Source organism: Eschrichtius robustus, chromosome 6, assembly GCF_028021215.1.
Source record: "Eschrichtius robustus isolate mEscRob2 chromosome 6, mEscRob2.pri, whole genome shotgun sequence".
NCBI classification, from domain to species: domain Eukaryota; kingdom Metazoa; phylum Chordata; class Mammalia; order Artiodactyla; family Eschrichtiidae; genus Eschrichtius; species Eschrichtius robustus.
In genome coordinates, this window is record NC_090829.1 from 27,244,177 (window position 1) to 27,264,448 (window position 20,272).

The following is a 20,272-nucleotide window of genomic DNA, read 5'->3' on the forward strand; positions in this document are numbered from 1 at the left end:
AACCTCATGTGGTCATATTGAGTCCTCTAGCAGACACGTCAGTGTTCTTTCTCTAACAGGTCACTGAAACTTTTACAAGTGTTTGTCCTTCTGTGTTCCCTGTTTCTGTGGCACCAGCAACCATAGAGGCACCCAAGCTGAAAATCTTTCATTCAGCCTTGCCTCCTCCCTTTCCAAGGCTTCTCTCATCAAATCTTTTTCCAGATCCCATTGATTCTATCTACTTAATCTACTTAGAATTTAAAGCCTCTCCACTCCCACTAGAAGTCACTAATTCAAACACCCTACAAACAAGCCTCCACATCACCCACCTTCCTCCCCACTTCCAACAAGGACTGTCTGAGAAACTCTCCTGAAAACTATTCTGTGCCAGTCCCCTGACTGAATCGGTGTTCTCCACTGTGGTCTAAAGCAGGACTCAGCAAATATTTACTATCTAGCCTTTCACAGAAAAGACCTTAGGCTTTGAGGGCAATATGGTCTCTGCTGAATGACTCAACTCTGCCATTGTGGTACAAAGCAGCCATAGGCAATATGCAAATAATTGAGCATAGCTGTGCTCCAATAAAACTATTTACAGAAAAGAGCCTGGGCCAGTCCATAGTTTACCAAACCCTGGCCTGTAAAATAAAATCTAAATGAATCAGCCTCACACTAATAACGTTCCATTAAATAACCTGTTCTGAAGTCACACTGAATTATTTGATCTGTCCTCCATATCTTTAATCATGACGTTTCATCTGCTTAGCACGTCTTTTGCCAATCATGTCCAAACCACTCACCCTCAAGGCCCATTTCAAAGGTCACCTCCTCTACAAACCTCTACTTGAGCAGCATAAATGTAAAAGATCGTTTCCTTCCTCTTAACCTCCACCGCTCTTTTCCTCTCCTTTTTCACAGAATGTTTTATCTTCTACTCTTCATGCTGGGATTGCCTGTTTATACTAGACTGCATGGTCTTCCTTCAGATCCATGACTTTATTCGTCTGTATGTTCCCCCTACTGGGGAGCCAGAGAAGAAAGCATCAGAAGTGTTCCCTAATCTTATTTATTTGTTCCTCCCCACTGATATAAACTTAAGCCAAAAGTTATAATCACCCAAACTATTAGCAGCTAGTGTTTAAAAGCTTAAAAGCTAATGAAACTGAAGCAAGCAAGTAGCAACACACCTGATAATTCTGTATTTTTTTTTATACATCTTTATTGGAGTATAATTGCTTTTCAATGGTGTGTTAGTTTCTGCTTTATAACAAAGTGAATCGGTTATACATATACATATATCCCCATATCTCCTCCTTCTTGTGTCTCCCTCCCACCTTCCCTATCCCAGCCCTCTAGGTGGTCACAAAGCACCGAGCTGATCTCCCTGTGCTATGCAGCTGCTTCCCACTAGCTATCTATTTTACATTTGGTAGTGTATCTATGTCCATGCCACTCTCTCACTTCGTCCCAGCTTACCCTTCCCCTCCCCGTGTCCTCAAGTCCATTCTCTACAGCTGCATCTTTACTCCTGTCCTGCCCCTAGGTTCTTCAGAGCCTTTTTTTTTTTTTTTTTTTTTAGATTCCATATATATGTGTTAGCATACGGTGTTTGTTCTTCTCTTTCTGACTTACTTCCCTCTGTATGACAGACTCTAGGTCCTTCATGTCTTCACCTTAAACACATATCTATATTTTCATAGCTAATTAATGCCACAAACCAATATTATGGAACCACTCTCCCCACCCCACCCCCCACCTAAAGGAAAAAGCAGTTGAAAATGTCCACCCAACTGAACTTGCAGAATAGATTACAATGAAATCACAATGGAAATGATTAAATTTATTGTAGAAATTTTGAAGGAAGGGGAAGGAGTTAATTAGTTTGGATAAAGTGGGTTCTATTTTAAAAACTATTACTTGGGGGAGTTTTCCTCCAAATGGTATATAATTTCATTTCCTGAATATAGAATTTTTACTGAGGCTGGGCAGAGGTAGGAGTCAAATGAGGACACTGGCTAGGTGGAGGGTCATTCTCTCCAGACAGTTTCCTGAGAGTAGCCTTGTGCTGGAGTAACACTAACGGAGAGGGCAGCCAAGGAGAGAACATGGCAAAGACCTCAGACTGCTCGAGCTGCTAGCTACCTGTCATTATCACTTGGTGTTTCTGGATCCGTCTCTTTATCGTAAAATAAATGGTGAGATGAGAATCTCCCTCTAATTTTAAATGATAGTTAAACTTATCTCTGCAACACTAGAACTTTCAAATCTGGTAACTATTTGGTGCACCATAAATGTTCATTGAATCAATGAAGAAATCAAGAAGCTTTTTTTTAATCCCCAGCACTTATTAGGATGTAGCTACAGCATGCCAGATACAACGTATACAAACCTATGGATAGAAAAATGTATCCAGAGGGCAAAATTTCTGTCCCAGTCACCTCCCTGATCCAGCCACAGCAGCTAGCACCATATTTTACACAATAACAGATGTTTAATATATGTTTACTCAAAAAAACCAAGATTCAAGGAGTAGATAATCTGGTTTGGGGGAAAAATTATATATATATATATACACATACACACACAGAAAGTAGACAAATTAGTACCATTTATCTAGATATATATAAACAACCAATGTTTCTTTTGTATACAATCTGCTTCTTCCTTATTTCAACATACCCACTAATATGCTCAGTAAACACTGATAAGAACATTCGAACAATTTTAAAAAATGTCATTCATTTCCTACATAATTCCTAATCATACTTCACACTATCATGGAGGCACCTGAAGGCACTGCATATGTCTAAGTGTCAGCTAAAGATTTCAACCTTTCCTTCAAAAAAAAGGAAAAAAATTAAAAAGCAGTATAGAAACTGAAAACTGATGTGTTTTGGCTTTCCTTCATACTAATGAAATGTTGTCCATCACTAATGACTAGGTTATTTGTCTCTGCACACTTAAACTGTCCTCACTGCCAAAAAGAAGTCCATCAAATAAATCTGCCATATAGTTAGTTAAAATTTTAGCCATCATTCTTAAAAAGCTTTGCTTTTAGAAAATTTTCACTCTGCCTTCTGTATAAACTATGTAAGACAATACAAAATGTAGGCATACTGGGAATGTAACCTAAATTATGAGAGGTATAAAATGTTTATTTCATAGAATAAAATAAGATAGGATCTGGTCCCCTGTAGAATTAATACATATAAATTATACTTCTTAATAACAACAAAATCATAAAAATACTTTCACAAACAATTAGCAAAATGATCAAATAAAACATAATCTTTCACAATTTTCTAAAGGTAAATGATTCTAAAGAGATTATGCCAACATTCAAGTTTTTTTTGAAGACGCACATTTTTCTTCTAAATTAGGTTGGTTCAGTTTTGTTTGCAGAATTAGTACAATACGAGAATTCCTTGAGGGTCGGATCTGTGTCGATCTCTTTTTCTATAGTGTTAAGTTCAATACCTGGGTCAAAGCTTCTGCTCAAGACATGTATTCTGAATGCAAAGTGAAAAATATGCTCACTGATGTCACTTCTAATACTTAATTAGAAGTTAAAAGAAACAAACACTGGTTGACATGGGAAAGATCAAAAGCAGCAGCAGCAGCAGCATTTTCATTGTTTCTAATCAAAAATCAATTTTTAACGTAATTTCTATCTTTGAGATTTAGAAAATATGGATGCTTTCCTGCCTTTAAGTCACTTTATTACTCCAAATGAATGAAGAAAAAAATCTTTAAAAATAGTTTCAAAACATCCACCATATTTCTGCCTCTTGCAAGATGTTTCTCCGTCTTTTAATGCAATATACTGTTACCCAGTATTTATTGATTCCTTGTTATTTACCCTGACAATATGTAAATCAGGTACAGCTCTAAGCTTCACTGTCTGAAGCATAAAAACAATTACAATTCAACATGAACAAAAAGCTAGCAATATACAATCAAAGTGAGATGAGGCATATACACTAACAGCAAAGATTTCTGTAACTAAGACTATCCCTCAATTTTCAACCAGTGTTTGCTGGATCAATCTCCCAGAACACAGCCACCTAGAAAACTACTATAATATCAGCTTTACTTTATATTCATTTTAATTCAATATCAACTTTATTTTTATATTGTGACATTGACTACCATTCTAGTTTTTTTTTAATTCAGTCTACCTTACTGCTATCATTAGTTAGCAAGAGGCTATAAATTGCAAAGTCAATTCCCTTATCTTACCTCAAAGTCATAGAGCTAGTCATCTTTAAACAAATACTTTAATGAACTGGGGAGTTGCTATATATCAAAATCCTTGGGTAGGTATTTTCAGAGAGGAAATACTCCTTTTGGTGAGGCCAAGAACCACCACCAAATACGTCTTTCAATTATTTCATATATTGGGAGTCTTTCAAAACAAAGCACATCTGTATTCTGTTTAATGGTGTTACATTCAGTGCCACCAAAAAAATATAAATTTCTGCTCCATCCAAATTCAAACTCAAATAATTACACCAACTGTATTTCTAACTACTTTTATTCTAAAGAATTTTCTTTAGCCTAAAAGAAAATGAATAAAACAAATGACCAAAGTTTTTATTATTTATCTGATACTCAAAAGTATTCTACAACATACTTACTTCAAGGTCTGGACTCTGCTGGTTTATGTTTTACTGTACCCAGCACAGAACAAGTTTGTGGGAATATTCAGTATGTATCGAATTTACTCACAATAACTTAAAACACCTTTCGTTACATATTGGCCTACATATTATCCTTAAAAAAAAAAACATAAAAAACTGCCCACTGTGTAATAATAATTAGGTCTGACCATATGTCTTCAATGTGACTAGACTAAAAGAAATACATGTTTTACTAGGTAATTCTAAAAGTAATGCAAAGTGCCTTATTATAAATTCAAAATGTTCAGCTACCTTGACCAAGGTGAATTATAAAATCATTATAATTTTAATCCATAGGGAATCTTCAGCTATCATGTTACAATATTTGTCCCCAAAATCTTTATGAGCCTATTTCAAAAGAACTCATCACGCTTTGTCCATTAAAGTCATTAAATCCATTATATTTACTAGTGGTTGTTCTAATCAAAGGGAGATTGTCAACTTTACAAACTTTTTTAATTGCAATAAAACACACATGCACGCGCGCGTGCGCGCACACACACTGCAGTATGAAATAACTTGAAAAAAAGTCTGTGGTACTTTCTCATATGGAGAGCTTCAGTTTTCATTTTGTTTTAAGTAGAACCCAAACCCTTGCAAAATATTTATTTTTATCTGAAATAAACATGATAAATCTTAACTTACAGAGTATATTTATAAACACCCAGTCTCTAATTTTAAACGTTCATCCAAAAGTCAGTTTAGAACACATAATCCCATGGAAATGATATTATAAGATTGCTTCCAAATTAATTCACAAAAGCCTATCTAAATGAGCACAGGAATCACTGTGGGTTATTGGAAATGTTCTAAAATTGAATAGTGAAGATAACTGCATGACTCTGTAAATTTAATAAAAATTATTGAATTTTTCACTTAAAATAAGTGTGTCACAGTATATAACTTCTACCTCAACAAAGCTGTTTTTTTTAAAAAAATACTATTTAAACTATTAAGTACATAAATCTTGGTATTTTTTTCATATAGTAGTAACCTATGCTTCCATAAAACTAATTAGTACAGTTAAACTGTCCTTTAAAAAAATCATGTAAGTAGGAATTTGTTTGATATATTAAAATTATAATAAATTCTGAACTGTAGCCTTAACCAGAGGTAAGCTTAATTAGGAGATTAGCAATATTGTTGCAAAATGGTTTTCCTATTTCAAATAATTTACAGTCTAATTCATTTCTCCCAGACCTTGGATTACCCACAATTTCTACTGTATTGATCACTTGTACACAGTACTTTTAAAAAAAAAAAAAAAAGAAGAGAAAAGAGCTCTAAAGTGGCACCAGTTGTCCATCCTTCTTTATCTTGGTTACTTATTCATTATCCCTAGGTTCCTCCAGTAGGACAGATAAGGCAGGTGGGAATGACAAGAGAAAATGTTAATGCTTCTTCCTAGACAAGGGCTTGGCTGAGTTGGGCCTGCATGTTTTCGGTTAGCTGGCCGTTCTCAGAGAGGGAGTTGTCAAGAAATTTTATCTTTGGTTCACTGATAAATCCCAAATACTAACAGTGTCTGGCACACACTGGACCGTCCATTAAAATTTTATTGTTGTCTTTTCTGTCACACTGGATCTTAAAGTATCATCTAAATAAACAAATGCAACCTCAAGCAGTCTTCAGATATCTCACAGTGTCCCTTTTCTTATTAGAAACAAATTGGCCCCTTATTAAACCAGTTTCTTCCAAGCCTAAATCTCAGATGGGGGATAGTGGGGAGAGGCAGCCTGATAGGAGAGAAAAGGGAGAGGAAAAGGAGTTCTTCCTAAAATGCAGAAAGAGGTTTGGGAATCCAAAACTATTACTGGCTCATATGTGGTAACTTCTACAAGGAGAATTTGCCCCAAAGTCAAAGTCAAAGTCAAAACATAGGTGTGGCAAGTTCAAGCTGACCAAAATGGTTGTTTAAAATCCATGGTAATTTTAACCCAAACATACTCAATATTTAATCTAAACCGTTTATTATCAACTTCCTGCTCTTTTTTCTAAGGGTAAAAAAATACATAATAATAGATTCTGTAGAAAAATTCTCAGTACACAAGCTAACACCATCTATACCACACCTCATGTTGCAAGAATAAATAACTATAAGCAGAACTTTATTTTTTCCCAGGAGACAGCAGAGAAATTCTAAAGATGCAAGTATATGAACCCTTTCAAAACCTGTAAGTGTTGATGGCACCAAGACTTCAGTATGTCCATTTCATTTCAAAATTTCTGCCTTTATTTAACATTTGCATAAAAGCATTGTTCTTACTTTCATCTGTAATAATCTGTGGTTTTGGATTTTCAAATTGAGGGAGAGATATAAAATAACTTTCCTAAGTTAAAGAGGAAAATGCAAAGGGATTTAAAATGATGACCAATGACCAAAAAATAAAAATAAAAAGGAATGTAGAGGGACTTCCCTGGCGGTCCAGTGGTTAAGACTCCACGCTTCCATTGCAGGGGACGTGGGTTCAATCCCTGGTCAGGGAAGTAAGATCCCACACTCCGCATGGCCAAAAAAAAAAAAGTTTTAAAAAAAAAGAATGTAGAGAAAATGGAAGAAAGAAGGTGGCAACCAATAATGGCTCATGACAACTTGATGTTATTAAAAACATGTGAGAAGAAGATGGAAACACAGTGAACACTCCAAATTTAGTAGAAGAAAAGATATTTACAGATGAGAAAGGTTTTTCTTTATTATTAAACATAGGCTTTTTTATTTCTCACTTATAACTTACATGATGTATTGTCTCCCAGACAACCAGAATCCATTGAGTTGCTCTCTCAATAGAAAAATTCAATATGATCTTTATTCCATCTCAAGTGAGGATTAAAACATGAATTTCACAAAAATTTTAGCTCATGCCCTGTTTTCCCATTGGTGTTTATGGTAACTCATCAAATTTGATCATATTACATAACTACGTCAGACCATGGTTTTATAATTGTGAGTAAAATCTACTTTTTAAAACAATGATCCCATGTGAATAAAATAATTTAATATATAATCTACAAATACGAATTTCAACTCTTTTAAAATAATTTAATACAGACTTAGAAAGCCACAGGTTCTTTCTCTTACCATTCAGTAAACAAGACAACCAGATCCTCTTGACTGGCATAATGTTCCATGACTTCTTTCATCAATCTCACTTTTTGGCCCCCTCCAATAGTATTAATTCCATCACCACCTCTCCACTCCTTTCCTTGACCAAGGACCTATAAATGAAATCAACATTTCATCCCTGGGCAAAACTCAGATTATGATAGGATTATAAAAACTGGAAGTCACCAGCAACTTGTACAGTATAACACAGTATCAATCTTTAAATGTTACACTAAGTCATGATGCTAAACAGAAAAAAATTTGATGCCTAGGTTAGGTCATAATTCTTCAATAGTATTTACCCTGTAAAATGCCATTCCTAATTTTACCATTTCAAAAGTGAAGTCTAATCCAAGGAAGCTGGGGGTTGGTAGGGGAAGCCCCAGAAATTATTTCTCACATCCTATTTCTCTTTATTCAGACTGAAGTGAAAAAGAAAATGAAGAAACTTTCCATAACACTTTTCAATCTGGCAGGAAATCTGTCTGATGAACGTTGGGAGCCCTGGAAACTCAGTGATTCCTGGCCGGGGCCCTTAAGCGATTTTCCTGCTGAAACCAAATGGGTTGTCCAGGGAAACACAGAGGGCATCACGTCAAATGTCACCTTCTTTACCTTAAAAATCTTAAGCTTAGGTTACCCTCAAAAGTTTAATAATTTATCAATACAAGAAATCGCCTAAGCACAATTACTCAGAGCTACGTCTGCAGCCATTCTCGGCTCTTGTTTGCTTAGCCTCAGCAGCTGCCTCCTGAATCATATGCCTGCTGACTCACCTGGCTGTGAGGGAGCAGGAAGCAGGTCTATGCCCCCTTCCACCATACACACACGCCTTGTATCTTAGTTTCACCAAAACAAAGTCTGAAGTTCCCAAAATAAGGATCTACTAAAAGATTTGTGAAATTCAGGGGGAATGAAATTAAGAATAAATACAAAGAAAAAGATCAAATTAATTTAGAAAATAAATATTATTAGTTCCAAATTTACTTAACATTGAGCCAAATACAAGAGCTCGTGGGGTTCCCAGCCTCAAATCTCTAGTGAGCACTTCATCACTACTTATACTGAACGGATAAATGTTAACTCAAACTGTGGCAGGCATCTGGATTCATACAGGGGCTAGTCTAATAGAATTATTTGTTTTTGCCCTAAGTGACCTCCTCTGGCCCTAAGATTTGTTACACTTCTGTTCTACAACCCTTCTGGACTTCTCCAATATTGCAGTCATACCAGACCTAAGGGCTTCTGAGCGCCTACTCTGTGCAGCATGTGTTGATTAAGCTCTAGTCTCTGTTTTCTATCCACAGCATCCGTGTGTCTAACTTTGGTATGCATCAGAATCACGTGGAGGGTTCGTTAAAACACAGACTACTGGTCCCTTCTCCCAGGGTCTGCGATTCAGTAAGTGAGGGTGCGCCTAAGAATCCTCATTCCTGTTTCCCAGATGATGCTGATGCTGGTGGTCTGGGTCCACACTTTGAGAACCACTGCATTTCACAATGGAAAGACAGCAGGAGGATCAAAAACTCCAGAGAGTCAAACGGGGCTGGGGTCCAACATTTGACGCCTTACAGGTGCATACCCTGGAGCAAGTTTTCCTCACTAATAAGTAAAGTAATACCTACCTTACATGGTTTATACAACGAATCAACAGCATACCATATATGAAGGTCCTAACACAGTGCCTCACATGTAAAAAATATTCCACACTCTCCCCTTGAGATGCCCCTCATTGGATTTCAGCATGATTTTACCCTGATTTTTCTTTCATATTGCCCCCTATCAATGCATACTACAATATTTCCCTTCTAACAAACTTCTCTAACATATTTCTCATTTCCTACATTAAACATCTACATCTCTTTTCTAGCAAAGTTAGCCTCTTTAATAGTTATTCTATATTAACATCTGTACCTAGTCTTCCAGTGGCTAGGTCGCAAATATTACCTTTTTTGTGCATTACATTCTGAAACAGCTCAGTTTTTCCCTAGGCAAAAAAGCAATTTTTCTCTCCCTTTTTTTTCTTTGTTTTGCTGTTTTGTTTTGTAAATGTACTAAGTTTATTTGTTTTCCTACCTGGGATATTTCCCTATTCTCCTCTGCATGTGAAAAAGACCTGGATGACATAGCCTAATTTCTATTAGAAAATAAATAAGTTTTTTTGTTTGTTTTTTTTTTTAAAGGCAGGCCTTTCACAGCTCAGTTTACTAGTCCTACCAAATACCCCAGGTTTCCTCTGATCATTTATCAGTGAGCTATTTCCCTGGAGATAAGTCTTCTAAAACCCTTTTATACTTTTATAATGTTATTAAATTCCTCTGAAACAAACAAACAAAAAAACAGGAAAAGCACCTCTCAATACTGGAACAGAAAAGGTATCTCCTTCACAGTAATGTTTCCAATTCTCAGGGTAGACAAACCCATTACAGAAAAAAATTCTTCAAAGTAAGTGAAAAAAATTACTGTCAAATCTTATTATGTTGTACCTGTACATGATCCCCCAAAAGAAATATAAGTATAAATACATTTTTCTGTTGTTTTACAGAACATGTTTACACAAAGCATTAGCAAATATAAAGAAATTATTGTCTGAGTGGCAGAGTATTAATAAGGCCAAAACGTATCTTTAAAACAACCAATTATAGGTAAACTGACCATTATGTAACCCAACTTCATCATCCTTCTGGGGATTGCAGGTCATGTTGTGGTTGTTATTGTTGTTATGAAAAATGTACTTCCGCCACATATTCTAACATCTCCATGAATTAAAAGAGATACCATACCTTCACAGTATAATTGAAGTATTTGGCTGACTGCATAAATCGATGGAATCCATCACTTTCTTTTGTTGCTACAGTTATGACTAATAATTTATCTGCAAAGACAGGGGGAATAACATAAGACAGTTTACCAAGAGGCTAACTCCTCACACTTTACAGATCACCGCAGTGATTAGAGACCTCATTAAACCTATGGGAATGTTCTGGTTTGTTCATCTACATGAGGCTAAACAAAGAGCTGTTGAAAAACTAGGCAATTAAAATTGGTTATATTACTGCCAAATGACAGACTGCCAAATAATGAATTATTTTAATGGTAAAAAAGTGCATTTATTTTTAAGGTAAAGCATGCCCTCAACAGAGGATTTCAACACTAAGAGAAACACTTCCATAAAATGCACAAAGTTCTTATCTGTAAAGACAAACTCTCCTAAATGTTATCTAATCAACAAGGTTCACTGTCACCTATAAGTCATCACTGATTTATTACACACATCAGTGAGTCCAAAAGCACATTATATTCCTCAAAGCACATGTACAAAAAGAAGATATCCAATCGTGAGACTGATCCTAATTTTTTAAAATAAATTATGATGAATTGGGAACAAATATTTAGAAAGAGAATCTTAATTTTTTCCTCCTATCAATGAATTTTTGTATATGGGAAGTCTATAAAATCCACATTTATACCACCCCTTCAGTGCTTTGTTTTTTCTTTAAAGAATAAAAGGAACTAAAATCAGCACTGCCCTGGTAAATACAGCTTTGAGTCACCATTTTATAATGAATTATTATTTTCAATCTAACAAAACACCTCTTCTTAGTAGAAGTAGATAGATTTAAGGAGTCATTTCAAAATACCTGTAGAAGCTATTAAGGACAATGGTTATCGGGAAAAGACATGTTGGAAAAATGCATAAAAGAAACAAGTGCATCAGAAAATGCCAAAGGTTAGCAGCCAGGGCATTTTTTTTTAACCTTAGGATATAGGAGGACCAAAGGACTAAGAAAACAAAATTAACATCTTTTTAACATTCTAGGCACCGAGTTATATCATCTGACTCTCACTTGATTGTTACCAATATGAAAAAAGTCAGACAGTGTTAAGTATCCCTTAAACAGTAGACAATCATTGAAAATGAAATATATAGCATTAATATATTATAGGAATCAATTAAAAACAATTTCATATAACCCAAGGTAATCATCAAATTTTGAAAATACTTTAAACAAAATACACATAAGTGTAAGACACATAAGGAAAGAAATTCAAACAAGTCAACCAAAAAAAGGAAAACATTTTCATGAAAATAAATATTAACATTCGTAGATATTTTTCTAGAAATATGTATTTCTCACATAACTTTCACCATTATGAGAAATAGATATTTAAGGAAAAATAAAAGTCATTTTCATTAAAGCTGTCAGGGCTGAAGCAAATATATTTTAAGAGTACTTTTTCAATTAACTATTCTTTAAAAAACAAAATTTCATTTGTAAAGTTTCAAACAGGGCTTAATCAATTAAGAAAACTTGACCTATTTATCATTTACAATAAATTTTGAAATAGGCAATACAAGATTTTATTTCATAAGAGTAAAAGGAATACTTTTGAAGTCTCTTTTCTGCGTAATAAAATGACTAAAGATAGCTTTCTTTCTTAACTTTTTCTACACAAAAAAAGTTTATAGATTTTGCCTGGACAGATTTTTATACTTATAATTTCCAGTACAAAATTAACAGCAAGGATTTTATCATCCTTAATAGGAGAAGTAATGGGAATATATGTATACATATAGCTGATTCACTTTGTTATACAGCACAAACTAACACACCATTGTAAAGCAAGTATACTCCAATAAAGACGTTCAAAAAAAAAAAGAAAAGTAACGTTGGCCAGACCCTTGGGTAGACAGAAATGTTATGGAATCTAATGACTCAGAAGGCAAACCTAAAAATATGTAGTCTGACGGTGTCTGGCAAGCCTATGCCAAATAAGGACTCCTGTTGCTTCAGTACTGTTGCTAATTACAAAAAAGCAAAACCAAGTAATAAATAAGTAATTCTGTCAAAGGCAGGCCTGTTCAATAACATTACGTAGAAACTTTTGTTTCTTCTTACCTGCTGTTCACTATGGTGACTGTGATGAGAAATAAATCTTACTCAACTGGGGGAAGTAAAAGAAGAAAGTGCTGACGTGCACCACTCACAAGTTCTTGCCAACCAGTTCAACAGTCCAACTTGTTCACCATCTATGAAGTATGCGTGTCAAAAAATTTAACCTACATTTGACACATACTTTAGATTCCACTAAAATTTATACCACAAATTTATCAGAAATATAAGGACAGAAGACAACTGATCTACAGAATCAATGGCAAAAGAGAAAAAAGGAAAGGGAAACTATTATAGCATATCACCAGAACTGAGACAATTCAACCAAACATACATCATGGCCTTTATTTGGGTCCTGATCTGAAAAGTCAACTGTAAAAGGGTATTTATGAGAAAATTAGGAAAATCTGAACACTAACTTGTATTTGTCAATATTACAGAATTATTGCTAATGTTTTAGCATGCTAATGGCATTGATATTTTTTAAAGAGTTCTTATAATTTAGGGACAAGTAATAAAGTATTTACTCAATGAAAGGAAGTAATGTTTGTGATTTGTTTTAAAATTATTAGGGGTAGATGGGAGACAATGGAGGAAGAAGATAAAGAGTAAATAAGACTGCCCATGTATGATGACTATTAAAAGTGGGTTCCATTTATAAATGTTTGGAAAGCCCTACAATTAAAAAAAGAGAGAGTTCAACTTTATGCACAATCCCTAATCTTCCAATCAGAAAAATATTCAATATAAAACTCTTTTCAACAATCTGAATCATCTAAGTAAAAGGAAAAACAGAATAGACAGAAGAAATTTTCTAACTAGACAATATTATAATTTAAACAACTATAATTAGTACCCAATCCACCCACAACAACCAAAAGGATCAAGTGAGATGATTGAAGAAATGGGCTTGAATAATGGGTACCCATCAACCACTACCAAAACCAGTCTAAGATGGTGTCAAAGAAAAGATATATGGAAGTCCAACTGTGACCAAACGTAAACTCTAAAGCCACTGCCTGACTCTTAGAAAACAGTTAATACAGTTTGCATGAGCAAGAAACATGTAAGGCATCTATAGAGTGTGGTCTATTACAACAACCATTTATCAAATGAAAATCACATCATAGCAAAAAAAAAAAAAAAAACAACCTTCTGTAATCATATTTACAAAGTCCCTCAAAATACCTAGCACCATAGTAAGGTTTAATAAATATTTGTTAAGTGGCTTAATATTTAGCCCCCTATGAAAATTTAGATGAATAACAGAATTTCTCCAAAAATCTAAATCTTTTTTATTTAGAAAGGCAAAAAAACAAAAAACACCCCGCTATGTTCTTTCTTACTAATGAACTTACAGCTCTGGGGAGGAAAAATGGCATTGTTAGTTAGTCTTTTTTTTTTTTTCTCCAAATAGTTGTTGACATAATACCAGAATTCATCAATTTTTAGAGCTGATCTAATTTTTCTTTCCAAAAACAAATCATGGCTTTAAAACAGGAAGTTTTTTGGCTAATATATCCTATCTACAAAATGCTAAAAAAAAAAAAAAAAAAAAAAATCAGCCCATAAATCCAGCTGAAATTCATTGTCTTAATAACAGGCATCACATTCAGTAAACTCAGCGCCAGCCCAGCTGCCTTTGATCTCACTCAGAGGGATAATTCTCCTACTTCCCAAGAAACTTTCCCAGTCTTAATTTTAAATTTGCAAAAATCAAGAAAAATAATTCTACCACAGAAGGAGCTCTGAGTATATACTGTTCTTACTCTGTAATAACTCATTTTATGAAAGACATGCCCTTCATCTGTAAGGATCAGTGGTGCTCAACTTTCTATTCAAGGAACACATTTTCTTAGGAATGGTTAGTATAGGGGCCAGCAAACTTTCACTGTAAAAGGCCACATAGTAAATATTTTAGGCTTTGTGGTCTACATACAATCTCTGTCACGATTCTCCTTTTTTCTTCCTTAAAACTTTTTTAAAATTAAAAAAAAATAATCCTTAGTTTTTTGGCTGGCTGTGCAAGAACAGCCATGGGCCAGATTTGGCCTAAGGGTCATAGTTTGCCATTGTGGTTGGCCATAGGGATCTGACAACAAACTACTTGGGTTCCAGTTTCAGACCTACCATTTATTACTTGTTTGAAATTGGCCAGTTACTTAAACTCTGTGTCTCATCTGTTTCTCATCTATGTGTGTAATAATAGCACCTGATAGGCTTGCTGTGAGAATTAATGAGTTAATATATGTAAAGTGGATGATACACTTAAGTCCATACATATGTCTAATGACAGTATCTTATTATTTCCACTCAACAGATAAATGTGTAAGGGAGTTGATGTGCAAATCTCAGCAAGTTATGCAACTCAATCTTTTTCTCTACCAGAGTTATTCATTCAAGAACCAAATATCTCTTCCAACTCTCAAGATTTTATGATGCTAGTACAATACTGTCCCCTTACCCAAGGTTTCTGTTACCCACAGGGTCAATCATGGTCTGAAAATATTAAATGGAAAATTCCAAAAATAAATAACTTATAAGTTGTTTAAATTGCACACCATTCTGAGTAGCATGGTAAAATCACTTGCCATCCTGTTCTGTCCTGCCTGGGATGTGAATCATCGCTCTGTCCAGTGTATCCTGTCCATTAGTCACTTAGTAGCCATCTCAGTTATCAGATCCACTGTCACAGTATCACACTGCTTGTGTCCAAGTCACCCTTATTTTACTTAATAATGGCCCCAAAGCACAAGAGTAGTGATGCTGGTAATTCAAATAAGCCAAAGAAAGCTGTAAAGTGCTTCCTTTAAATGAAAAGGTGAATGTTCTTGATTTAATATGGAAAAGGAAAGCACATGCTGAGGTTGCTAAGATCTACGCTAGGAACAAACCTATCTGTGAAACTGTGAAGAAAGAAAAAGAAATTCATGCTAGATTTGCTGTCTTGCCTCAAACTGTAAAAGTCATGGCCACAGTGCATGGTAAGTGCTTAATTAAGATAAAAAGGCATTAACTTTATACAACAAGATATTTTGAGAGAAACCACATTCACATAACTTTCATCACAGTATATTGTTATAACTGTCTATTTTATTATTAGTTATTGTTGTTAATCTCTTAACTGTGTCTGATCTGTAAATTAAACTTTATCATAGATATGTATGTACAGGAAAAAACAGAGTATATATAGGATTCGGTACTATCCACAGTTTCAGGCATCCACTGGGGGTCTTGGAGTTTATCTGCCACAGATAAGGGGTGGAGGCAACTGTAATGGGGGAAAAAATCTATGTAAAAACAGTTCAATTTAAACTGTGCACTAAAATAATTTAGCAAGTAACTGCAGATACACCTTCTCAAATCTTTTCATTTCTCCCCACCTCCAAGCAAGCTAACTCAAATCACGATCATCACTAGCCCAGGTTTCCACAATAGCCTCCTAAATCCCACTATACCCACTCCAATCATATCTCTACAAAGCAGACTTAATCTTTTCAAAAAAATTAGATATCTAATCATGTCACCCCATTGCTAAACATCCTTAAATGATTTTCCATTGCTCTTAGCACTGTGGCCAAGCTACTTTACCTCAATGTGGTCCTTGACTACCTCTATCCTCTTTAATCTCACCCACTATCTCTCTGCCCTTTGCTCTCTCTGCTCCAAATGCACAGTTTTTCTTTTTTTTTTTTCAGTTCTCCAACAATGCCTGCTCCCTCCCACCCTGAGGAGAAGAGCCTATGCAAATCCTTTATCTAATGTCACCTCTGATCTCTTGATGCAGACACTGCCTGTTCAATTCATTGAGATTCTTACACATATGCCATTTCCTTGGGGGAAACTTCCCTGACCTACTCAAGTATGTCAGTGCCCATTATACATTTTCACTGCATTCTCTACCTCTCTTTTGGAGCACTTATGACAAATTGTATTTACATATTAATTTGCATGATTATTATTCAAGATTAAAGCCTCTTTCTCCGACTAGACTGTAAATTCCAGAAAGGCAGGATGTTTTTTGCTCAGCACTACACACCACCAGGACCTATCAAAGTGTTTAGCATATAGTAGATTCTTAATAAATATTTGTTGAATGAGTGGATTCAGGAACAAGGGATGTTATATTTTATCTGTGTGGGTGTATAAAATAATTTGTTCCCAACAAAATCCTTATGTAGTTTGCATTATTACATCCAACTCATAGATGAAGAAAATAAGGTTAAATAGGTTAACTTAGCCAAAGTCACCCAACAAGTTACTAGCAAAGCTGGAAGTGGAACTTTGGGTATTCCTCAAAGTCCATTTCTTTCCAATGTTTCATGTGGCTTCACTTGGTGGTAAGAGGTCAAGAGGCTAGAATCTGTTTAAAATTAAAATTAATATCTGTTTAAATGTACAGAAAAGAGATAACATAGCAAGCCTAAGACTTCAATCTTAGTTTGCAGGATTGATCCTCAGCTGGCATCTGGAAAGCTGGATTTGGAGAGGATTCCCACCATTCCCAGATAAGAACAGCTCATTGTATCTGAATTGTACAAACAAGGTATTTATGCTGAACACCAGCTTTCCTTTTAGGAGTTCGGAATTCTGGTACAGAGGTTGCCTCTATGACCAGCCCTGAATAAAAACCTTAGGCACTGAGTCTCTAAGGAGCTTTCCCAACAAATAACATTTCACATGTGTTGTCACAACTAGTTGCTGGAGGAATTAAGCTAATCCTCTGTGACTCCACTGGAAAAAGACTCTTGGAAGCTGTGTCTGGTTCCCCTGGACTTTGCCTATGTGCCTTTTCCCTTTGCTGACTTTGCTTGGTATTCTTTCAATGTAAAAAGTCATAGCTATCAATATGACGATATGCTGAATCATCTGTGTCCTCCTACTGAACTGCTGAACCTGGAAATTGTCTTGGGGATAGCTGACCCATTATGCTTCTAGCTACAGGCAGCATTTCTTCATCTGAAAGAGACACTATGGGCCTAATTGATTATGTCTGATACATGGCTGAGTTTTACATTCTGGGCTCAGAGGCCAGGCTAGAGACATACAGCAAAGACTCCAAATAGACTCCATAAAGGAAATATTTGGTAGATAAGACAATCATACCCTGCTCCTCCACTGATTGAGAAGCATTTCATTTTAACATAACATTACTCAAATACAAACTCAAAAATGAGCCAATGTGTGACACTGCTGACCAAAACAAACAAATAAACAAAAACACAATCTTAACGAAAGAGGTGACCATCCCACTGTAACCTGTGCAGTTCATGTACAAGACATTATCGGACGTTTGGCCTGCTACATTAAGGAGAACTTTGACAAACATGGAGTTTGACCAGCGTGGTTAGAGGTTTGGCAGTCATTTCACATACTGAATAATTGAGGAAGTGAGAATTTTTCTACCTGAAATAAAAGATTCACCACCTCTCTACCTCACCATGTTTGAAGAGAAAAAAAAAAAAAAATGGATTTCCTCTATTTTATTTTCAAAGAGATAATTGGCTAGGGGAAGAATTAATGGAGAGGAGGCAAATTTTCTATCAATACTGTCTTACTCTGTTCAGGCTGCTATAACAAAATACCACAGACGTGGTAGCTTATAAACAGCAGAAGTTTATTCCTCCCAGTTCTGGAGGCCGGATGTCCAAGATCACAGCACCAGAATGAACACGTTCTGGTGAAGGCTCTCTTCTTGGCTCATAGCCAGCACCTTCTCCCTGTGTCCTCACACGGTGGAAGGGGCCAGGGACTCTGTGGGGTCTCTTTTATAAGAACACTGATCCCATTCATGAAGGCTCCGCCCTCATGACCTAAGTGTCTCCTATAGGCTCCACCTCATCGTCTTCAGATGTTAGGATTTCAACATATGAATTTTAGGGAGACACAAACATTCAGACCATTATAGTTACCAACCTGTTGACTAAAAAATATGGCTATTTTATGAAACACTTTCATCCATGGGAACTGTTATAGTGGGCAAATAAGAATAAGCTTTGGTCTCTGGATATTAGCTTAAGCAGACCTTCTAATGAATATCTTTGTCACAAATGGGATCGAATATTTCATAGTATAAGCGCCTTCATAATTTTATCATGGTGAAAGGGGATGGGGTATCTTTGGGACCTCTTTTATAAGAGCACTGACCCAATTCATGATGACTCTACCCTCATGACTTAAGGTTATCTGCCAAAGACCTTTGCGGGTGAGGATTTCAATATACGAATTTTGGGTGGCCACAAACATTCAGGTCGTAGCAAATACAAAGTACAGTTAAAAGCACCCAGAATGAATAGACTGTCTTGGAAAAGCAGCATTTCCTATCTTTACAAGTATTAATATAAATAGCACAGGACCATTTTCCAGAATTTATGACTTGGAGAGCACAACTGATCCCTTCAAAAGTTATGAGATGCATACCTTGAATGTATTTTTAATGTCAAAGGAAAAAGGATCTGCCCTCTTCAAGCCAGAGCTGACTCAAATCTGTTGAATTCCAAGGGTTCAAAGGTTGCAGCAGGACTTCCCTGGTGGTGCAGTCGTTAAGAATCCACCTGTCAATGGAGGGGACACAGGTTCGAGCCCTGGTCCGGGAAGATCCCACATGCCGCGGAGCAACTAAACCCGTGCACCACAACTACTGAGCCTGCGCTCTAGAACCCGCGAGCCACAGCTACTGCGCCTGCGTGCCGCAACTACTGAAGCCCGCGCACCTAGAGCCCGTGCTCCGCAACAAGAGAAGCCACGGCAATGAGAAGCCTGTGCACCGCAACGAAGAGTAGCCCCCACTCGCGGCAGCTAAAGAAAGCCCCTGTGCAGTGAAGACCCAATGCAGCCAAAAATAAATTAATTAAAAAAAAAAAAAAAAGGTTGCAGCAACCTCCAAAATAGAAAGATGTACCAGTAATGAGAACCTCCTTTGAGTGGGATGATATAACCCATCTGCTGGCCAAATGCTTTAGCAGACAGTATGAACCGCCTGCCAGAAATTTGGTCCCAAGGTTGTACGGTTTGTTCAAAACAAATTATTGTGTTTGGTTTACAATCTGATCTACTGCTCTTTATTCCATATTATGCATAGGCACTAAAAGTATTTCCCGGACTCATCAGCAAAGGGCATCAATAATAAAGTTAATTACCAGAACAAAACAGCAGGGGCTGAGATCATATACTCCTGCTAATTCACCTACAAATGGAAAAAAAAAAAAAAAAAAAAAACACACAAAAAAACAGTTGTCCTAGGGCAGAGAACATCCTGAGATGCACTTGTGGTCCATGTGAGACAAAGCTGCAAGGGTGAGGTGCCTGAGCCAAGATGACCTTTATTTCTCGATAATGGAAAACAAAAAAATCTTTTTAAAGACGTCTGCTTAACCTAAAGGAATGAAAATAAATCAATGTGGGACGCAAAATTAAAAGCAGACCTGACAAAGTGTGGAGGGGCTGAAAGGAAACAAATGAAAAGTCGTAACTGTAATTCATCATCTTCAACTACACAGAAACATTTGCTTCTCCCACTCCACATTGCCATGGACACATTATAATTATATATATTTTAAGAGGGCATTTTCCATTGTACCCAGGTAGCATAAAATGAGTACAATTAATCTGAG

The 20,272-nt window shown here is 35.9% G+C and overlaps 1 protein-coding gene across 1 annotated transcript in view; it reads right to left on the reverse strand.

Moving 5' to 3' along the window:
* The window catches only part of PLOD2 (procollagen-lysine,2-oxoglutarate 5-dioxygenase 2), a 106,878-nt gene that overhangs the window by 55,970 nt on the left and 30,636 nt on the right, over nucleotides 1-20,272 (reverse strand). The window contains exons 2-3 of the mRNA XM_068546058.1: nucleotides 10,548-10,639; nucleotides 7,741-7,877 (exon numbers count right to left, since the gene is read on the reverse strand). Coding sequence (XP_068402159.1) covers nucleotides 7,741-7,877; nucleotides 10,548-10,639 — 229 coding nt within the window. The remainder of the gene's footprint in view (nucleotides 1-7,740; nucleotides 7,878-10,547; nucleotides 10,640-20,272) is intronic.